Source organism: Mytilus edulis, chromosome 11 (assembly GCF_963676685.1).
Source record: "Mytilus edulis chromosome 11, xbMytEdul2.2, whole genome shotgun sequence".
Taxonomy (NCBI): domain Eukaryota; kingdom Metazoa; phylum Mollusca; class Bivalvia; order Mytilida; family Mytilidae; genus Mytilus; species Mytilus edulis.
Window position 1 is genome coordinate 61,825,062 of NC_092354.1, and position 18,722 is coordinate 61,843,783.

Sequence of the window (18,722 nt, forward strand, 5' to 3'; positions counted from 1 at the left end):
AGAAGATATAATAACATTAATTTTTGTCACTGACAATTAACATTACGATACTGTTATACCGGTTCGCGATTTGGCGTTTTAAATTTTAGTGTTTGGGAGCACCAAATAAACCATAATAAAACTACAACCACTATAACCCAATTTACGTTATGTTCCTTATGTCGTAACTCCAATCCAGTTCCCTTTTCACGAAAGTTACCTAATTATACTATTTATCGGGTTTGTAATAACATGAGCAACATGATGGGTGCCATATGTGGAGCAGGATCTGCTTACCTTTTCGGAGCACCGAAGATCACCCAAACTTTTTGGTTCGGTTCGCATTGTTTAGTCTTTAGTTTTCTTTGACTTGAAGGCGATTTTCTCGCATTTTATTCAATGATATAAAGAAAAAGAGAGCACAGAATGCATTTGGTATTATTTAATATATGTTATTTTCTTTCTGCAAAGATTGTCATCTCTTGTTAAACTAATCTGGTGAATTCATTTTTTTTTTCTATTGCATATCTAATGACTGTTACAAAAACAGCGTCCATTTTTACAAGATGTTTGTCCCTCCTGGCAAATAATCAATGTCTCGCATTCGCTGTCTGTTGTACATGCTAAAAAATAGAATAAATATCGATATATTACCAATATATTGGTTTATTGCCAATGATACAACTCCACAATAGAAACAAAATGACCCAGAAATTAACAACTATAGGTCATCGTACGGCTTTCATCGATGAGCAAAAACCATATGATGTAGGTAAACTTTTAAATAGAAATACCGGATTCGAACATGTTCGTTTCTGTGTGTGTTGTATGTCGTTTGGTCGTGTTGCACTTCAGCGTTTTAAGACCCATTGGTGGCTTTCTGCTGTTGTCTGCTCTATGGTCGGGTTTTTGTCGCTTTCCCATTCCCTTTCTCAATTTTAATTATGTTGTTTCGTTGTTTTCCTCTTATAGTTGGTGTGTTCCCTCAGTTTTAGTTTATAACTATGATCTATTTTCTCTTCAATCTTATTTATGACTTTTGAAAAGTGGTATACTATTGTTGTCTTTATTTAATTGACCGTCAGAATGAAAGCAACAGATGTAACTCCCTTTGCTTGCTATACCATGTTTTCTTCTAATTGCAAATTTTGTTAGATTTTCATTTTTCTATTCAAGTAAGTGTTGATTGCTGCTATGTTCAAGTTCCTTGTACTTATTATTAAACTATCCCTAATTTATTCAAACATTACGTGTAATTGTACTGACTTTATTAATATTTGCTTCTAAAGTACCACTTGATTCCACAGACAAGTGGCAAATTGATGTCAGGATCTATCAAAATTAGTCAATAAACTGAACACATAAATGATACACATCGGAAACAAATATAGATAATAATAAAGAGTTGATTACGGTGGCCTCAAAACAGTGTCCTGTAAATGCAGAAGTCAACCATCTGTGACCGAAACAACTATCGAAAACTACAAGGTAGTATGCTCCTTTGAAATAATATTAAATTGCCAATGATATTGATATATGTTGCAATTTACTTACAATTCAAAGAGATTTCGAATTTACATATCCTTGATTAAGTTTATGGTGAAATGACACGCTAATAGAATGTTGGATATAAAGGTAACAAATAAGAGATGTTGGTAAAAGAATGGAATTAGAGACAATTAACGAATAAATGGGGATTTGGAAAGAGTGCACAGTGTCACTCCTCCCATTAATTAACGATATAAAAATATGTTCTTATACGTTCAGGTATTTCACATCCAATTTTTTATGGAAATATTCTTTATAAAGCACAAAGGTGTCAGTATTCACCTCAGAAACTTAGAAAACCTTTGAATGGACTTATTAAGAGAGATATAATTACGATACTGTTGTCAAGTCATTAAAGATTGCATATGTTGGCGTTAATATTGAGTCACTGATAAGGTCTTTGCGTCGGAACTAAACACATTTATTCTAAAAACAGTTGTTGGCATGACACGGGTTATGTTCTTCTCATATATGTTATGATGGCATGATACTAAACCCCTAACGGGAAGGATTGTGCCTGATCTTCATATGATGAAATCATAATCTTTCAGTCAGTTTAATTGAAGTCTGGAGCTGGCATGTCAGTTAACTGCTAGTAGTCTGTTGTTATTTATGTATTATTGTCATTTTGTTTATTTTCTTTGGTTACATCTACTGACATCAGACTCGGACTTCTCTTGAACTGAATGTTAATGTGCGTATTGTTATGCGTTTACTTTTCTACATTGTTTAGAGGTAAAAGGGGGGGGGGTTGAGATCTCACAAACATGTTTAACCCCGCCGCATTTTTGCGCCTGTCCCAAGTCAGGAGCCTCTGGCCTTTGTTAGTCTTGTATTATTTTAATTTTAGTTTCCTGTGTACAATATGGAAATTAGTATGGCGTTCATTATCACTGAACTAGTATATATTTGTTTAGGGGCCAGCTGAAGGACGCCTCCGGGTGCGGGAATTTCTCGCTACATTGAAGACCTGTTGGTGACCTTCTGCTGTTGTTTTTTTATTTGGTCGGGTTGTTGTCTCTTTGAAACATTCCCCATTTCCATTCTCAATTTTATCTTGTAGTTTTAAAGTTCATAAACGATTCCTTTCAATAAACATGATAAATGTTAAGAAGTTTTTGACAAGAAAAGAATCAAAGAAAAGAAATAGGACAAGAAAATTACCATTAATACGATTTGTTCACAAATTTAAGACTAAATATTTTTACGTTACAACTATATTTGTCTTTTTTTCAAACGAGATCATTTAACATAAACAATAGGAAAGTATAGGAAAGTTCGTCATTGACTCAAAATGGCTCTATACTTACATTCCCACCATGGTGCTGCAAAGAAAAAAGGTAAACCTTAAAATACAAGGGTTATATATATAATATTTACATATGCTTATGGTTTCAAACTATTATGTTTAATTGCCCCTTCTTTTGGAAGAGTAACTTACTGCATTTCCTCTTTCTTTCTTTTTTATTATCTCACTTGGGTCTTGTATTAAGATTTAAGATTTAAGATTTTATTGATATAAAAATCCAAAATCTGGATTGTCATCAACACATACACAAAGAACAAACAAACAGTAATCATTACAATCAATTATTCCCGACTTTCGATATACAGAGTTATCGGTCGTTATCGGAGTTGTCTTTCTTGCGTGAAGGTGACTACACTTCCTTCTCTTCCGTAACGAGTGTAAACAATCAGTAAACTAATGAAAATATAAGACATAAATGATAAAACTACTGTCGAGGACTTTTTAACTGTAAAGAAAAGTGATTTAGTGCTATTCCTGCGATCAAGCAGTGCAAAGATATCTGGGAATAAAGACGAACTTGCACGAAGAGCCTTTGAAACTAATCAAACAAACAATGGCGTGACTGCGTCACTGTCGACAGTTCTTGTTTCTCAACACTCTTTCACTAATGACAATGTTGATATTCCCCCTTATAATGAACTAAACTCTGGGTGGACTAGTGATCTATCTTTGCTGCCACTTGTTTCCCATCAGGATGTGGAATCCTTTCTCATTCAGAGCAGTCACAGAACTGGAGACAATGAGCAAATGTTATGCTATCGCCAGTTCATCCGTGGATATAACTTTTTTAAAGAGAACTATGTTCATGACTTAATGATAAACAGTATTGATGATGATTGTGAAAGTTGTTACATCAGATCAAAGTGTTACCCTTCCATGAAACAACAGGGACCATATCAACAATGGATTTTAATTTCAAAGAAAACACCTGTTGTAGTTTTCAAAGCCAACTGTAGTTGTCCAGCTGGGTATGTGTGTTTTTTTATTTAACACTTTCATTATAAGTGTTCAACACAAGACTTTTTTTTATCTAAAACCATCCCTGTCTCCATAATTCAAATTTGCCTTCATTTACATGTAACCTACATGACTTTCAATGCTATGTTTGGTTTTATATGGCCAAGTGGCTTTTGTAAACACGTTTTATGCCGGCAGACTAAGGACGCAAGTGAAGACTATAATGTTGATCACATTATCCTTATGGTCTGGCGCACTCAAAAAATTATAATATAAATAAGAAAATGTGGTATGAGTGCCAATGAGACAACTTTCCATTCAAAACACAATGTTGTTAAAGTTTCGCTTGCTGGTGGTTTAAACCATTATTGTTCAACTTCAAACCAGTTTGTGATTTTACTGACTCTTAACTGCCCTTGTCATTTCTTCTTAAATGAACAATAACTCTGATTTCTATTTTCAGTCTAGGTGAAGGATGTACCCATATCGCAGGTCTTCTCTTCAAGCTTGAGGCATGTGCACAGGAAAAAGAAAATACTGCATGTACTTCAAAACCATGTAATTGGAATAAGGGAGGTAAAAGGAAAAAAGATCCTCAAGAAGTGCTAAACATATCTTTCAAAAAGTTAAAATATGGTGGAAATGAACCATGTGCAAATGAGAAGAAAAATAAATTTACTGTGAAAAATTCCATTACTGACCAAGGTCAGGATTTTGTATCACTATTAACAGCTAAATTAGGAAATTTGAATTATTCTCCAGCAATTTTTGATTTAGTTGCCCCAAGTTGTGAAGTTTATGACATTAATAGTGACATAAATGTAGTTAATTTTGAAGAAGTTGAGACCTCTGAATATTTACATTTTGAATCTGACAGCTACATAGACATTATGTCAATTGTTCAAAAAGAACCAGCAATAAATGAGACCATACTGCTCGACAAATTTGTGAATATTCCCCAGACAGTAATTGATGAGATAGAAAAAAGAACATTAGGTCAATCTGAAAATCAACTTTGGTTTGATACCAGAAAATTTGGAATAACAAGTTCAAATTTTCACTCTATTGTTTCACGCAAAAAAGCAGATGTCGATAAATTAGTGCAATCTTTTTCTAAGTCGGCTAAGGTAATCAATGTGGCACCATTAATTTAAGGACGAAAGCATGAACCGATAGCAAGAAAAAAATATATTGCTCACAGAAGATTAAAATATGGTGAAAAAATATTTGTAAAAGAATGTGGTATATTCTTATGTGACAAATTTGGATTTCTTGGTGCTAGTCCTGATGGACTTGTTAAAAAGTGCACAAAGCTTGGTGAGGAAAAGTGTGTACTAGAGATAAAATGTCCATGGAAATGGAGAATGAAAACAATCAGAGAGGCATGTGCAAGCAAAGATTTTTTCCTTGAAATTGATGAACAAAACAATATGCAACTGAAAAAATCCCACAAGTATTTTTCTCAAATACAAGGACAAATGGGAATTTGTAAATATGAGAATTGTGATTTGGTAATTTACCTTTTGAATGATTTTCTCACAGTTGAAGTAAAATTTGACAAATTGTATTGGGAGAATATGGAACAAAAGCTTATTGAATTCTATAAAGAGAATATGGTTCCACATATTGTATCATGTAGCCAAAGTCTTCAGTCTGTTGATGATTGATTTGAGTGACAATTCTTAGTAAAATGTATAACAAATGTATAAGAAGTAAAATGTAGTAAGGCTTAATAAAATTGAAGTTCTAAATCCTCATTCCCTTCTCCTCCTGTTTTCTCAGTGCCAAAATGATAATTTGAATCAATAAATGTGTATTATAAATACATAATAAAGTTCTAGTGGTAAGCAAATGACAGTCTTAATAAATTTTATTTGGTCTTATTTTCATTAGAGTCATGACAGTCTATCCATTTTGAGTTATTGCAGAATATCAAAATAACATACATTCTTATAGAAATAATTTCTAGAAAAAAATAAAAAAAAATATTAATAAATATTTTTTGATAAAATGAAGGTTAAGCCTGGAAGATACATTTCTTGTCAAAACCATACCAATTTGTACTCTATTTCATTCCTACATGTACATGTAACTAGTCATGTTTATGATCTCAGCTTAAGTAATGTTCAGGTGCTTTTTGTTATTTTGTTTACATATATATATATAAATTTGTTGATACAAGTGTGAATAAGCAGTCTTCATTTTTTTTCTTGTTATTAATATATATATAATTCATATTATTTTTGTTGTTTGTCATGTTCGTTGAAATTTTATTTGTTGAGATTATATTTCTACATTTTTTTTATATTGAATTAAATCAAATTATGTTTCGTCGGTAAATGACATAAAATTATTTTCTGACATTTGATTGCCTTTATTATTATTTACATTGTATATTCCCATTCCAATGCAGTGTTGGTATACTTGCAAAGTTATAAAAACTGAGATGTGAATGAATGTCCATGAGACCCCACAATTATCTGACAACACAACAAAATACACATTATCATTCAAAGTACACCTAGTAGTCTTCACCAATGAACAATGATGTCACTTCTGGTCAATCCTGTACATGTGAAATATTGTGATACATGTATCGCAGAATAAATGTCTACAATTCAACAAAACCTATATATATAGAGAAGACCAGACACTAAAAGTCACCTTGAACTTGCTATGAGGTGTGCATTATTTTCTAATTGAGAAAGTCTTACTTAATATATGACTTATTCTTCATTGTAATTTTTTGGTTAACATGTGTGTCCATTATGTACACTCCTGGCTAAGTCAAGGAAGGTTTGTTTAAGACTTTGAAATATTAAACCCTGCTGCATCTTGTTCCTGTTCTTATTCCATGTAGTCTAAGCCTGTTGTTCAGTTGCAGTTGTATTTTGACCTAAATTAGGCAGTTGTGGCAGTTAATTTTCCAATTTTAATCGTTTCATATAAAAATATAAAAAAAGATTTGGTGTGATTGCCAATGAGACAACTCTTCACAAGAGACCAAATAACAGAAATTAACCACTATTGGTCACTGTACCACCTTCAACAATGAGCAAAGCCCATACTGCATAATCACACTGGTAATTTTATAGCCTACTGTTAGGTGAGCCAATGTTTGTGTTGAAGACTGAACTATGACTTACATTAACAACATTGTATAAATTCGATAGATAGTTTATTCATTGGCACTCATACTCCATCTTGAATAATTGTTATCTTTAGATGATGAACAACAATAAGCATTGCAATCCTTTGCTTTTATCTATGATTACTATGATGGATTGTTTGGGACTTTGTTTCCTATACCATGTATACATTTACCATAGGCTTCATTTTATTTAAATATATTTCCATGAGACAATGGACCAAAAGCACCTAAATACAAAATTTCATTGAGAGAATGCCTTCAACAATGAATAAAGGCATTATAAAAAGCAAGTGCTTGTAAAAATTGGCATAACATTTTTTAATTCCTATTGCATGCAATCATTTCACAAGGGGAGGCAATAAATTAGTTAAAGCAGAACACACAAAAAATATGGCGTCAGCCTTTGAACTCAAACTGATGGGTAATATTCCTTGTAAGATGCGAAAGTTCTTGATCTGCTCCATTTTTCGCTCCACATGAATTCTGGCAGACGCTATCCTCCTTGTACATTCAACTTCAGATTTCGAAAACTGATTCCTTTTAGCGAACATGAATGGTGGACAATACAATTTAACTCCTTTTTTTTAAATCTGACTGTATTTGAATGAAACCCTTGTCCACCATTACAGCATCACCTTCTTCTAAAAGTTCAAGAAGGCCACAGTTTCTTGTAATATGCACATCAGATGCTGAGCCTCCCCATAAATTTGATAAGAAAACAACAGCTCCTGTCATGCTTACACCAACTAGTGATTTAAAAGTATTATGGGATTTGTAGCTGGAATAAGTCAGTGATTTATTTTGTAATGCTGAAGGAGTTTCTATAAATATTTCTGTACAGTCGAGAACAATTCTTGTATCACTAAAGTTTTTAAAGCAATCAGGTACTTTCTGTTGAAGTGTTTGGAGAGGTGGCAAGAACACGATTGATTTAAGGCATGTTGCCATTAGGCTTATCCAGGAATTAAAAATTCTGGAAACTCTTCCTGTTGAAATCTTAAATCTATATTGCAAGTCATTTAACAATAAACCTAAACGTAGTCTCATCATTACAATAAAAAAAATCGTCAATCAACCGTAACTTCCTATACGATTTTTCTTGCATCAATATCTCGTCATCCACATTCATTCGATCAGCCCCTGCAGCAATGAGAGTATCGAACAAAGCTTTAAATGCCTGGTAGCATGGTAAACCTGTATAAAAAAGTACCTCCTCATCTGATGAAGCTATATCATCTATTATAATTTCTGGTCTTGTGACTTGAACAGATAATTCAGCAGGTGGTGTATTGGGATGAGTGATTTTGTCATTTTTTGTACATGAAACTGTTGATAATGGCACATTCTCACTTTCTGTTCCAGATTCACAAAGTGTCCTCATTGGAGTTTTAGAGTACCTGAAATATTCAATACAATTTATTAAATTGAATATATTAAAACAAGAATATGGATGAACCAATATTTTGTATGTGATATGTATTTTTGTTCAATTAATTTTTATCCTCAATCAGCAGAGAGGAAGATGTTGAATAGATTGACCCTTAAAGTTCATGTACATGTATGTCCCATTTTTTTTTAAATTGTGTCTGTATGTGGATATCTCAGATACACACAAGACCTACATTTAATGCACATTGGATAAATTGTGTGTTCAGGTGTATATTACAGTTACTAGAAAAACATTTATTGTATTATATAACATGTATAAGCAGTGATTTTTGTACCAGTGCCACACTCTAGTCTTGGGTAGACTAGTGCAATAGTACACTATTAATCTATAATTTGTTGACACGGTCACTTTTGACATACATTTTATGCATGATCAACTAGATGCATGGTTTGTTTTATGGACATGTATACCATTGATTGATGCTTAACAATGGAGTCATTGGATAGGTTTTGTACAAAAAGGTTCAGAGTAATATATAAAATTATAAATAAGAAATTGGTATGAGTTCCATACATTTATCTCAGTCTGTAAAAAGAGACATTATTTTTTGTCATTTACAACTTACGAATGAGTTTGCTCAATCACATCTATAGAACAACAAGGCTTAGGCTGGTCCGACTCGGAGTGTGAAATGGATGGTTGTAATATTGACTCTGTTTCCGAAATACTTGTGGATAGACTGTTTTTTTGTGTTCCTTACTTTTCCCTCTTTGACCACTTTTTGTGGGAGGTGAAGACTTGGTACTTTATGAACGGATGTACGTCCTTCTCCTCTCGGAAAATGATCTGAACAGACTGGGGTGTACGTTGATGGTTTAAAGTCTTTCCGACTAATTGCACGTAGCCATGCCGATCGTACAATTCCTTCTTTTGGTAATTTATGTAGTTTTATTGTTCTACCAAATCTCCCTTTCCTGACTTATTGTGACAGTCTTTGATGGCACAATAGTTAGGTTTCCCCATTTTTTTATTCTACCGGAAATGGTTTGACACCTGATAACAAGAAAGACAACTCCGACAACGAACGATAACTACCGAAACCGCAAACGGGGAATATGTACATAAAATGGTAATATATATTTTCTTTCTTATCTATCTATTTGACTGAGAAGGTACAGTTTTACATCATAGTTATACAATTTATATACTAAATAACGTAAAATAGCCTAAGTTAGTGAACGTCTGAACTTGTACATCTCACTCATACCTTTAATGCAACATTTACTGACATCATAATCATTACTTCGAAATATGAGGTGAAATTTTTCTATGTCCGAAAGATTATTGAAAGATGGTAAAATATCTGAAATATTCTGAAAAAAATAGATTCTCAACTCATTGAGTTTGGTCATTTTATGGTGAAGTGTAATTCATCCTCAACTTCAAATTTACATAGAGGGCATATTCTGTTTTCTAAATCAATCTTTCTGTGTCTGCCCTTTTCAATCATAAGGATACTATTACTTATTCCAATTCTCACAAAGTTTGAAATATCAGCTCTGTCTATATCTAATTTTAAAAAGTCTTCCATCTCAAATTTCTTTTTCAAATCCTTGTAAGTTCTTAATTTATTTCCTCTTTTATCAATAATATTTTTTGAAATAGAATGGTCCCAAAATTTTATGAAATCATTTTTCAATTTTTTATATATAGAAACAGTCAAACGATTTTTACTAAATGAATTTTGATTTTCCCAGACATGGTCAAATCCCACTTTTTCAAATAACAATTTCATTTTAATTCTATACCAGTCTGACTTATTATTAAGGTTTGATGAATAAATTTTATTTATTAAGCTATCTGGATTTGAATAGACTATATGATGCCATTAACCTACACAAAGTTTAGTAGCATCAACAGAGCATGGGATCATACCCAATTCTCCCAAAACTGCTAAATTTGAAGCAGTTTTGTAAACTCCTAAGACATATTTAGCAAATTTAATTTGTACTTTAACAGGTTGATATAAAAAATATCTAGACTACATGGAAACATTATTTTTCAACAAAGTATCTAAACATAAAACTTCACTACATTAAAAAAGTATAGGTTTAACACATCAATCAAATAATTTAAGATTTGGTAATATATTTAATTTGTCTGAATGCAAAGTTTTTCAAATGCAAAATGATGCTTTCCTTGCTTTTTTACATAAGTATTCATTTGCCTTGGTAAAGCTACCTGAAGGTTTAAATAATACTCCAAGATATTTGTATTCTGGTGTAATTTCTAATACATAATCTTTGTACTTAAAATTGTGTTTTTTAATTACTATCCCAGATTTATTGAAAATAATAACCTTAGATTTGTCTATATTTACTGATAAATTCCATGTAACACAATAATTTGATAACTTACTTAAACAATTTTGCAAACCATTTGCAGATTCTGATATCAAAACAATATCATCTGCATACATAAGACAAGATAAATTTACATTATTTATTATAGTAGGGTCACATGTGTTGTCAAATATATTAACCATGTCATTTACATATAAGGAAAAAGAGTTGGACTTAAAAACAGCCTTGTTTTACTCCCACTTTTGATGAAAATGACGTTGTTTCGCCTTCTGTAAACTTAATTGAGTATTTAACTTCAACATACATATTTTTCAAAATATTAAAAAAAACAGCCTGATCAATTATAACCTGACAATTTATACAATAATGCTTCTCTATTAACTGTATCAAAAGCCTTCTTAAAATCAATAAAACAGACATACAATGATTTAGATAGCTTGAAGGTCTTATCAATAAGACATTTTAAGGTTTTAATATGATCACTAGTTCTACAGTGTTTTTTAAATCCAATTTGTTCACTACAAACAATATTATTTTCCTCGAGAAAATCATCCAACCTGTTTGACAATATTTTAGTAAAAAATGTTCTAAAACAACTATATAATGCAACTCCTCTATAATTAGAGGGGTTATTGAAACAACCTCCCTTGATGATTGGTTTTATAAAATTTTCTCTCCATAAATCAGGGTAGGTTTCACATTTTGATATAGCAATGAAAAAACAGACAAACACCTTAGGATTAATAGTACAAATGTACATGTAATTTTACACATTTCATTCAATATACCATCAGGCCTACTTGCCTTTCCAAACTTCAGCTTCTTTGCTGCCTTCTGTACCTCCTCAGTTGTAACCTCAGAATTTAAAATTTCAATGTTTTGATTTTTATAAGAAGATGTGTGAGTATCTTCATTTTCATAACTATTTATATGATCTATATTCATTAATTTATTAAAATAATTCAACCATTCCTTTGGGGATATATTACAACTGGGGTCATTACTTGCTTTTTCTTTTAATTGATTAACTGACTTCCAAAATTGTGAAGGATTCTTGTCTTCAGATTCTAAAATATTTTTTAATAATTTATTTTTAAAAAGTCTATGTTTTTTTCTGGTTAATTTGTTAAATTCCTTTTTATTTAAAGCAACTTTTTGTCTCAAATTTTTGTCCCAAGGATTATTACTTAAATGCCTTGCCAATTGTTTCACATGTCTGTACTTAACTTCACATTCATCATCATACCAAACTTTTTTCTTTTTTCTCCTTTTCTGAAAATCTGATTTATTTGACATATTTTTGTATTATTGTCTTTTAGATTCTATTTTCACTATGTATAATTTAAGTCATTTGCATTTACATTTTTATTCTTTAACTATTACAAAAGGTGTATATTATACCATTATTTCCCGTGAAGGTGGAAGTTATTAGGCAAAGTTCAATTGGGAGACATGACTTTAGGAGGGTAAACAAATCTTCATATATCTCGCAACAAAGGGAAATACACATTGATTTACACTACATATACATTGATTGCTACCTGAAAACAATATAGTATTTCATAATTATTATACCAAGTTGATTGCAATGTTACGTTGAATAGTTTAAACCAATTCAAATATCAATTAAGTTGTCAAAATAAACATTAAATGGAAAAAATAAACTTGGAACAGGTAATTCCATTTGTAGAAAATAGTGGATTAAACCTGGTTTTATACTTTTTGTCAGATATTTGAAGTCCTCAAGTTTATTCATGTAGTATCTTTAAAAAGCATTTTCCTTGTAATCCTCGATTGAATTATCTTATATATTGTTTCAGAAGCCATTTATTAACAAAGCATTTTAAGTGTTGTGTATACAAGAGATAAGGTGCAAATGTTACTTATATATATGAGAGAACATTTCTATTCTGTAATATCTGCTTTTTCAGTTCTGTTATAAATGTACAACCATTTCAAAACAGTATTCGAAAGGGCTTGAATTAATATAAACAGAGCAACAAACATCAACAAATTAAGTAAAACAGCAGTTGTACTATTTGTTCGTGTTCTTATTGCAAAAACATTAAGTTTCCTTAGAAACTAAACGATATTCCTTTTAATCGTCTTCAAAAGTAAAAAAAAATACCAATCTTCAAGGAAATTGCAATACACGAAGTCCCTTAACAAATATAATTACAAGAGATCGAACACATCAAATCAATAAAATAAAACACTGTTAAATTCATAACCTTGTACTGGTATTTTCATGCGTAATTGTAAATGAAACCTGGTTTTGAAGCTGCTTAAATCTCTCACTTGTATGACAATTAAAAAAGATTTAACAACTTATGAATTTGAAATGTCCTGTTAAAAACGTTTAACTTGATATAAAACCAGGTTTTAATCTAATTTATTATTATGGATGAAATCATTAATCAAATTGTTGTTTTAAAACTGTTCAAAAATGAGTCTCGTTGAGATAATAACAAAAGTACTTAAAATGATTATAAATGATAATTATCGTCATGTTAATGTGTGTTTACTTCAGGAAAGTATAATCTTAACATACATACTAGTGTTGGTCAAATATACACAAGTACACAAGTTTTTGATACAATTGATCCTTGTCCGGTTAACACACCTTGTGTAACGACAATTATGCACGTATCTACAAGACTCACCGAAGGTGGATACTGAAATTGAAAAATATTTAATCAGATGCATGCTAGTTACAAGTTGCTTTGCCATTTGCATTGTTTAATGCCATATTATAACTTCATATTTGGTACATATCTGAACATCTCGTTTGATATACCCTTGTTATCATTTCTTCCTTTTTTCACCTAATTGCTTTGATATCAACGATATTTAACGTGTTGAGGTAAATCACGATACATAATACATTGGAAGGGAACATATATACAGTCCGCCAAAAGTTAATCATCACCTACTTTTATTGCATCGATTTTTTTCCAAGTTTAAAAAATCAATTGTTCCTCGAAAAATTGAAAACAATCATATAGCAATTTTGCTAATGTATACCATAAACAAACCACAAATATAATTTTGGTCACTTATGAAGGTTCTATGCATGTAGGTTTTTCGTTCATAGAAATAGTGTAAAGTCCACAATTAAGAAATGGAATTTAAGTTTCACTTTTGTTTTATTTTTATTACAACAATTAATCACCCAATATCATTAAAATTTTCTACACATAATCTTTAGTATGTTTGGCAAATTTAATGTCAATATTTGAGTCAATAGCATGTGTAACAACCTCATTTCCGGTACAGTTTCATAACACGACGTATCTTTCTCGATACAAGCTTTCAAAACTTTAGTTGAGGAAATCAACAAATGCCACTTTTAAATCGACAAACTTTTGTAAAGGTGAATCTCTGCGATTGAGATTTCCGACAATGGCATCTCAGACATGTTTGATAGGGTTTATGCATGGAGTCAAGGAAGGCCAAAAATAAGTGTAAATGGCTGGTTGCTCTTTGGACTCGGTTGAAATTCTAGCCCTGCGTGGTATAGCGTTGCCATGCAGGTACAAGTGTCTTGACAATAATGACGCAATTGGGGGATTACTAAAATGACGGACTACAATGTGTTAAGGCACCAAATCTCTGTATGTCTTTCCGTTTATGTTACCCTGCAGAATATGCATACCCAGCTTATAACGGTATAAGAAGCAACCCCGTAATGGAACACAACCAGCAATGCATGCAGTCCTTGTGCAAACATTGTTTTCGGTCATAGGCCGTTTTTTCCCCTGCGAAATTCGTATAATGGCGTCTTCAGGCAGTAAAGGAAACTGACTCCCATCTGACCAATGAGTGTTTTGTCAGGTTCTTATGTTCAAGCATAGATGTTCATTATCCCATTTAAACCTTACGGTAGAGTGCCTGCTTAAAGATACAGGTCTCTATACACCACGACGTGCTCTTCGTTTGTCTCTATAAAGTCGACGGACCAATGTACGAACACTAACACGACCACCTGGAGAAACAGTGTATTTATAAACGCACAGATTACCTTTGATAACAGGTTGCTTGACTGCTTTATCGGAGTGCAATCTTTTTGGTCGTAATGATTTTTTTTAGTGTATGTTAAAGGTAATTCATAACACCAAATATTAATATTTTTTTTGCAATAGTTAAAACAAAATTTGCCAGTTATATTTCGGTGGTGCTTAACTTTTGGCGAACTGTATATAACCTAGAATGTGCACGAACGCTCAAAGCAGGTGCGTTCAACACTAAATATGATTAACTAGAATAAGTAATTATTAAACATAAAAGTTAAATCACAAAAATACTGAACTCCGAGGAAAATTCAAAACGGAAAGCCCTTTATCTATTTGCAAATTAAAATTCAAAACATCATACGAACGAATAACGATTGTCATATTTCTAATTTTGTACAGCATTTTCTTATGTACAATAGGGTGGATTGAACCTGGTTTTATAGCTAGTTAAGTTTTTCACTTATATGACACCGATGACATCAAGGCTCATAAATTTTACGTTTCAAGTGCATTTATTAATGTATGATAATATTCTGTCGTAATAATTTCGAAAGAAATCATGATAATAAATGCATGCTTAAAATAGACAATAAATTATAAGAATAAGTATAAAACTTTAACCTACCAATGAGACAAGCAAAAACGCATATTGCAACTTTAGTATTCATATTTATGAATATATCTATGAAAAACGTAAAAAAAAAGGACTAAGTATATATACATGTTAAGGAAGTAAAGTAAATTTGTAATACGCTTTAGTATAACAATCTGTAGGTTAAGGATACATACCGGAAAATCTTGTATTGTTTACACAGTGTTGACAACATAAACGTTATACTTGTTGCTAAAGATACGATGATTACTGTTCGTTTTACTGTACAATTTTCTTCCCCAGATCGCATGAATGAAAATATTAAGCCTAACTTATTATAATAAAAACATCAAAAAGTACTTTTTAGCTCACCTGGCCCGAAGGGCCAAGTCAGCTTTTCTCATCACTTGGCGTCCGTCGCCGTCCGTCGTCGTCGTCGTCGTCCGTCGTCTGTCGTCGTTAACTTTTACAAAAATCTTCTCCTCTGAAACTACTGGGCCAAATTTAACCAAACTTGGCCACAATCATCATTGGGGTATCTAGTTAAAAAATTGTGTCCGACGACCCGGCCAACCATCCAAGATGGCCGCCATGGCTAAACATAGAACATAGGGGTAAAATGCAGTTTTTGGCTTATAACTCAAAAACCAAAGCATTTAGAGCAAATCTGAATTGTTATTCAGGTCAAGATCTATCTGCCCTGAAATTTTCAGACAAATCGGACAACCCGTTGTTAGGTTGCTGCCCCTGAATTGGTAATTTTAAGGAAATTTTGCTGTTTTTGGTTAATATCTTGAATATTATTATAGATAGAGATAAACAGTAAACAGCAATAATGTTCAGCAAAGTAAGATTTACAAATAAGTCAACATGACCGAAATGGTCAGTTGACCCCTTTAGGAGTTATTGCCCTTTATAGTCAATTTTTAACCATTTTTGTAGATCTTAGTAAACTTTTAGAAAAATCTTCTCCTCTGAAACTACTGGACCAAATTTAACCAAACTTGGCCACAATCATCATTGGGGTATCTAGTTTAAAAAATGTGTCTGATGACCTGGCCAACCATCCAAAATGGCTGCCATGGCTAAAAATAGAACATAGGGGTAAAATGCAGTTTTGGCTTATAACTTAAAAACCAAAGCATTTAGAGCAAATCTGACATGGGATAAAATTGTTATTCAGGTCAAGATCTATCTACCCTGAAATTTTTCAAATGAATCGGACAACCTGTTGTTAGGTTGCTGCCCTTGAATTGTTAATTTTAAGGAAATTTTGCTGTTTTTGGTTAATATCTTGAATATTATTATAGATAGAGATAAACAGTAAACAGCAATATTGTTCAGCTGAGTAATATTTACAATTAAGTCAATATGACCAAAATGGTCAATTGACCTCCTACAGAGTTATTGCCCTTTATAGTAAATTTTTAACAATTTTCTTAAAATTTGTAAATTTTCACAATAATTTCCCACTGAAACTAACTGGACGTAGTTCATTACAGATACAGATAATTGTAAGCAACAAAAATGTTTAGTAAAGTAAGATCTACAAACACATCACTATCACCAAAACACAATTTTGTCATGAATCCATCTGTGTCCTTTGTTTAATATTCACATAGACCAAGGTGAGCGACACAGGCTCTTTAGAGCCTCAAGTTTTCTTTTAATGAAGATTTATGAGTACCGCTTTAGAATCTATAAGGGGCATAGGTAACTTTATAATTCGCACAACAACATAAATGTTTACTCAAGTAGATGTTTTTGGATCTGCTTAAAAGATTTGATAACGAAAAAAGATCAAATCATTATCTCCCCTCACCCTTAAAGTATTTGAGAAGAAAATCCAGCTTCTACGCATACCTTAAGTCTCACCACTTAGTTGAAGGTATACGAAATAATCATTTTACTAAGCAGTAATGGAATGCCCCTTTTCCAAATAAAATGAGGTTTTATGTGCGCAATAGATTTGTTTCACAACACCTAGTCAAATTTAATCTGGAGCGAGGAATTAAATTACAAATGTAACGGCCAATGCCATGTGAAATAATAAGACATATATAGCTTGAATATATTATTTCAAATTTGATAGGACATATACAGTTATTTGCAAAACTGCATTAAAGGTTAAACTGCGTTGTGTATGGCTGTTCTTTTATACCCCTTGTTTAATAAAAGGCACACATTACAAATAACTCTTAAGCTTGCATGAAATAATTCTTATTTCGGAATTAACCACTACAAAACATGTGTGTAATTTTTAACAAACATTTGTTTTTTAGCAACTATTACTGTAAAATCCACAGTTGACATGTCGTAACTTAGGAACGAGTCGCCATGATGAATTGCAGAAAGCCAAGAATGTGCGAATGATGCAAGAGAATAGAAAATTTAACACCACCTACCTCAAAACAATTGTATGTTATATTATTCGAATTTTGGGAAAAGAAGTAACGGAATAACTTTCGGCTTTATAGGATTTATTCGTCTGACGTCATGTTTTCACATGATGTTAATGCGCCAAGATCTTTTAGTGAAATTTTATTTCTTTTGATCAAATACATCTGATCATTTATTATGCATGCACAAAATAAATTATTGATAACAGTTCTGTTGTTTCTTTTTCGGTTTCAATTTTATCACAACGAGATGCACATAGTATTGACGATAGGTTTACGTAGGAGGTAAATTGTAGCAGCTATTTACATATTCATTTCTTAGTCTGCTCACAGTAAAGATATATCGAAAAAGTGTATCACGCTGTTGTTTACAAAGCGGGATAAGCACGTCATGTTAGAATTGGTAATAATTGAGAAATAACGGAAGATTAATATGTATGTTCCTAACACAAAGACTGTAGCAGAACGACAGGCGTAATGACTTATATGAGATAAAGTAAACTCATTCTGTAATCAACAGGACACCATAGCAAATGGACTTATGATCAAAATAAACGATAAAATGAAATTGGAAATGGGTAATATGGCAAAGAGACAAACAACCCTACCAAAGAACAAATGTCAGAAAACAGTGGAAAGCCACCAATTAGTCTTCACTAAAGCGAAAAATCCCACACCCGCAGAGTATTTGTTATTATGCATATACAAATAGTGTGTTTACATACTTAAATTTGTAGTATAAGCATAACATTATTTCAGTTAGAAGTCAATTTCGACAAAATTATCTTTACATTTTTTCACCTTATTGTTTCTTGATGAAGCCATTGTAGGAATGATGTGCTTTCAATATAGCTCTCGAAAACTGATGAATATATCGACTTTATAGCATTACAATTCTTATAAAACAGTTGTATTTTAGATGTATCTTCTACATAATAAGCACTATGTAATGTATGTGTATGATATTAAGTATCATAAAATGTATTTTATAATGCCATTTGTCAACTTCGTGTTAAATGAC

General features: G+C 31.9%; 1 protein-coding gene, 1 long non-coding RNA gene and 1 pseudogene across 2 annotated transcripts; 1 reads left to right on the plus strand and 2 right to left on the minus strand.

Moving 5' to 3' along the window:
• Window positions 1–406: 406 nt before the first annotated feature.
• Window positions 407–15,413, minus strand: LOC139496026 (uncharacterized). Its single transcript, XR_011657529.1, has 4 exons — window positions 15,336–15,413; window positions 13,253–13,372; window positions 2,838–2,852; window positions 407–602 (listed from the first exon to the last, which is right to left on the minus strand). It is a non-coding gene; the product is annotated as an uncharacterized lncRNA (long non-coding RNA).
• LOC139496016 (uncharacterized) lies at window positions 3,176–6,158 on the plus strand. The gene is made up of 2 exons (XM_071284454.1): window positions 3,176–3,804; window positions 4,257–6,158. Exons 1-2 carry the CDS (start codon window positions 3,584–3,586, stop codon window positions 4,945–4,947), a joined length of 912 nt encoding a protein of 303 aa, XP_071140555.1. The 5' UTR covers window positions 3,176–3,583; the 3' UTR covers window positions 4,948–6,158.
• Window positions 7,247–9,076, minus strand: LOC139496015 (uncharacterized; annotated as a pseudogene).
• Window positions 15,414–18,722: the final 3,309 nt, after the last annotated feature.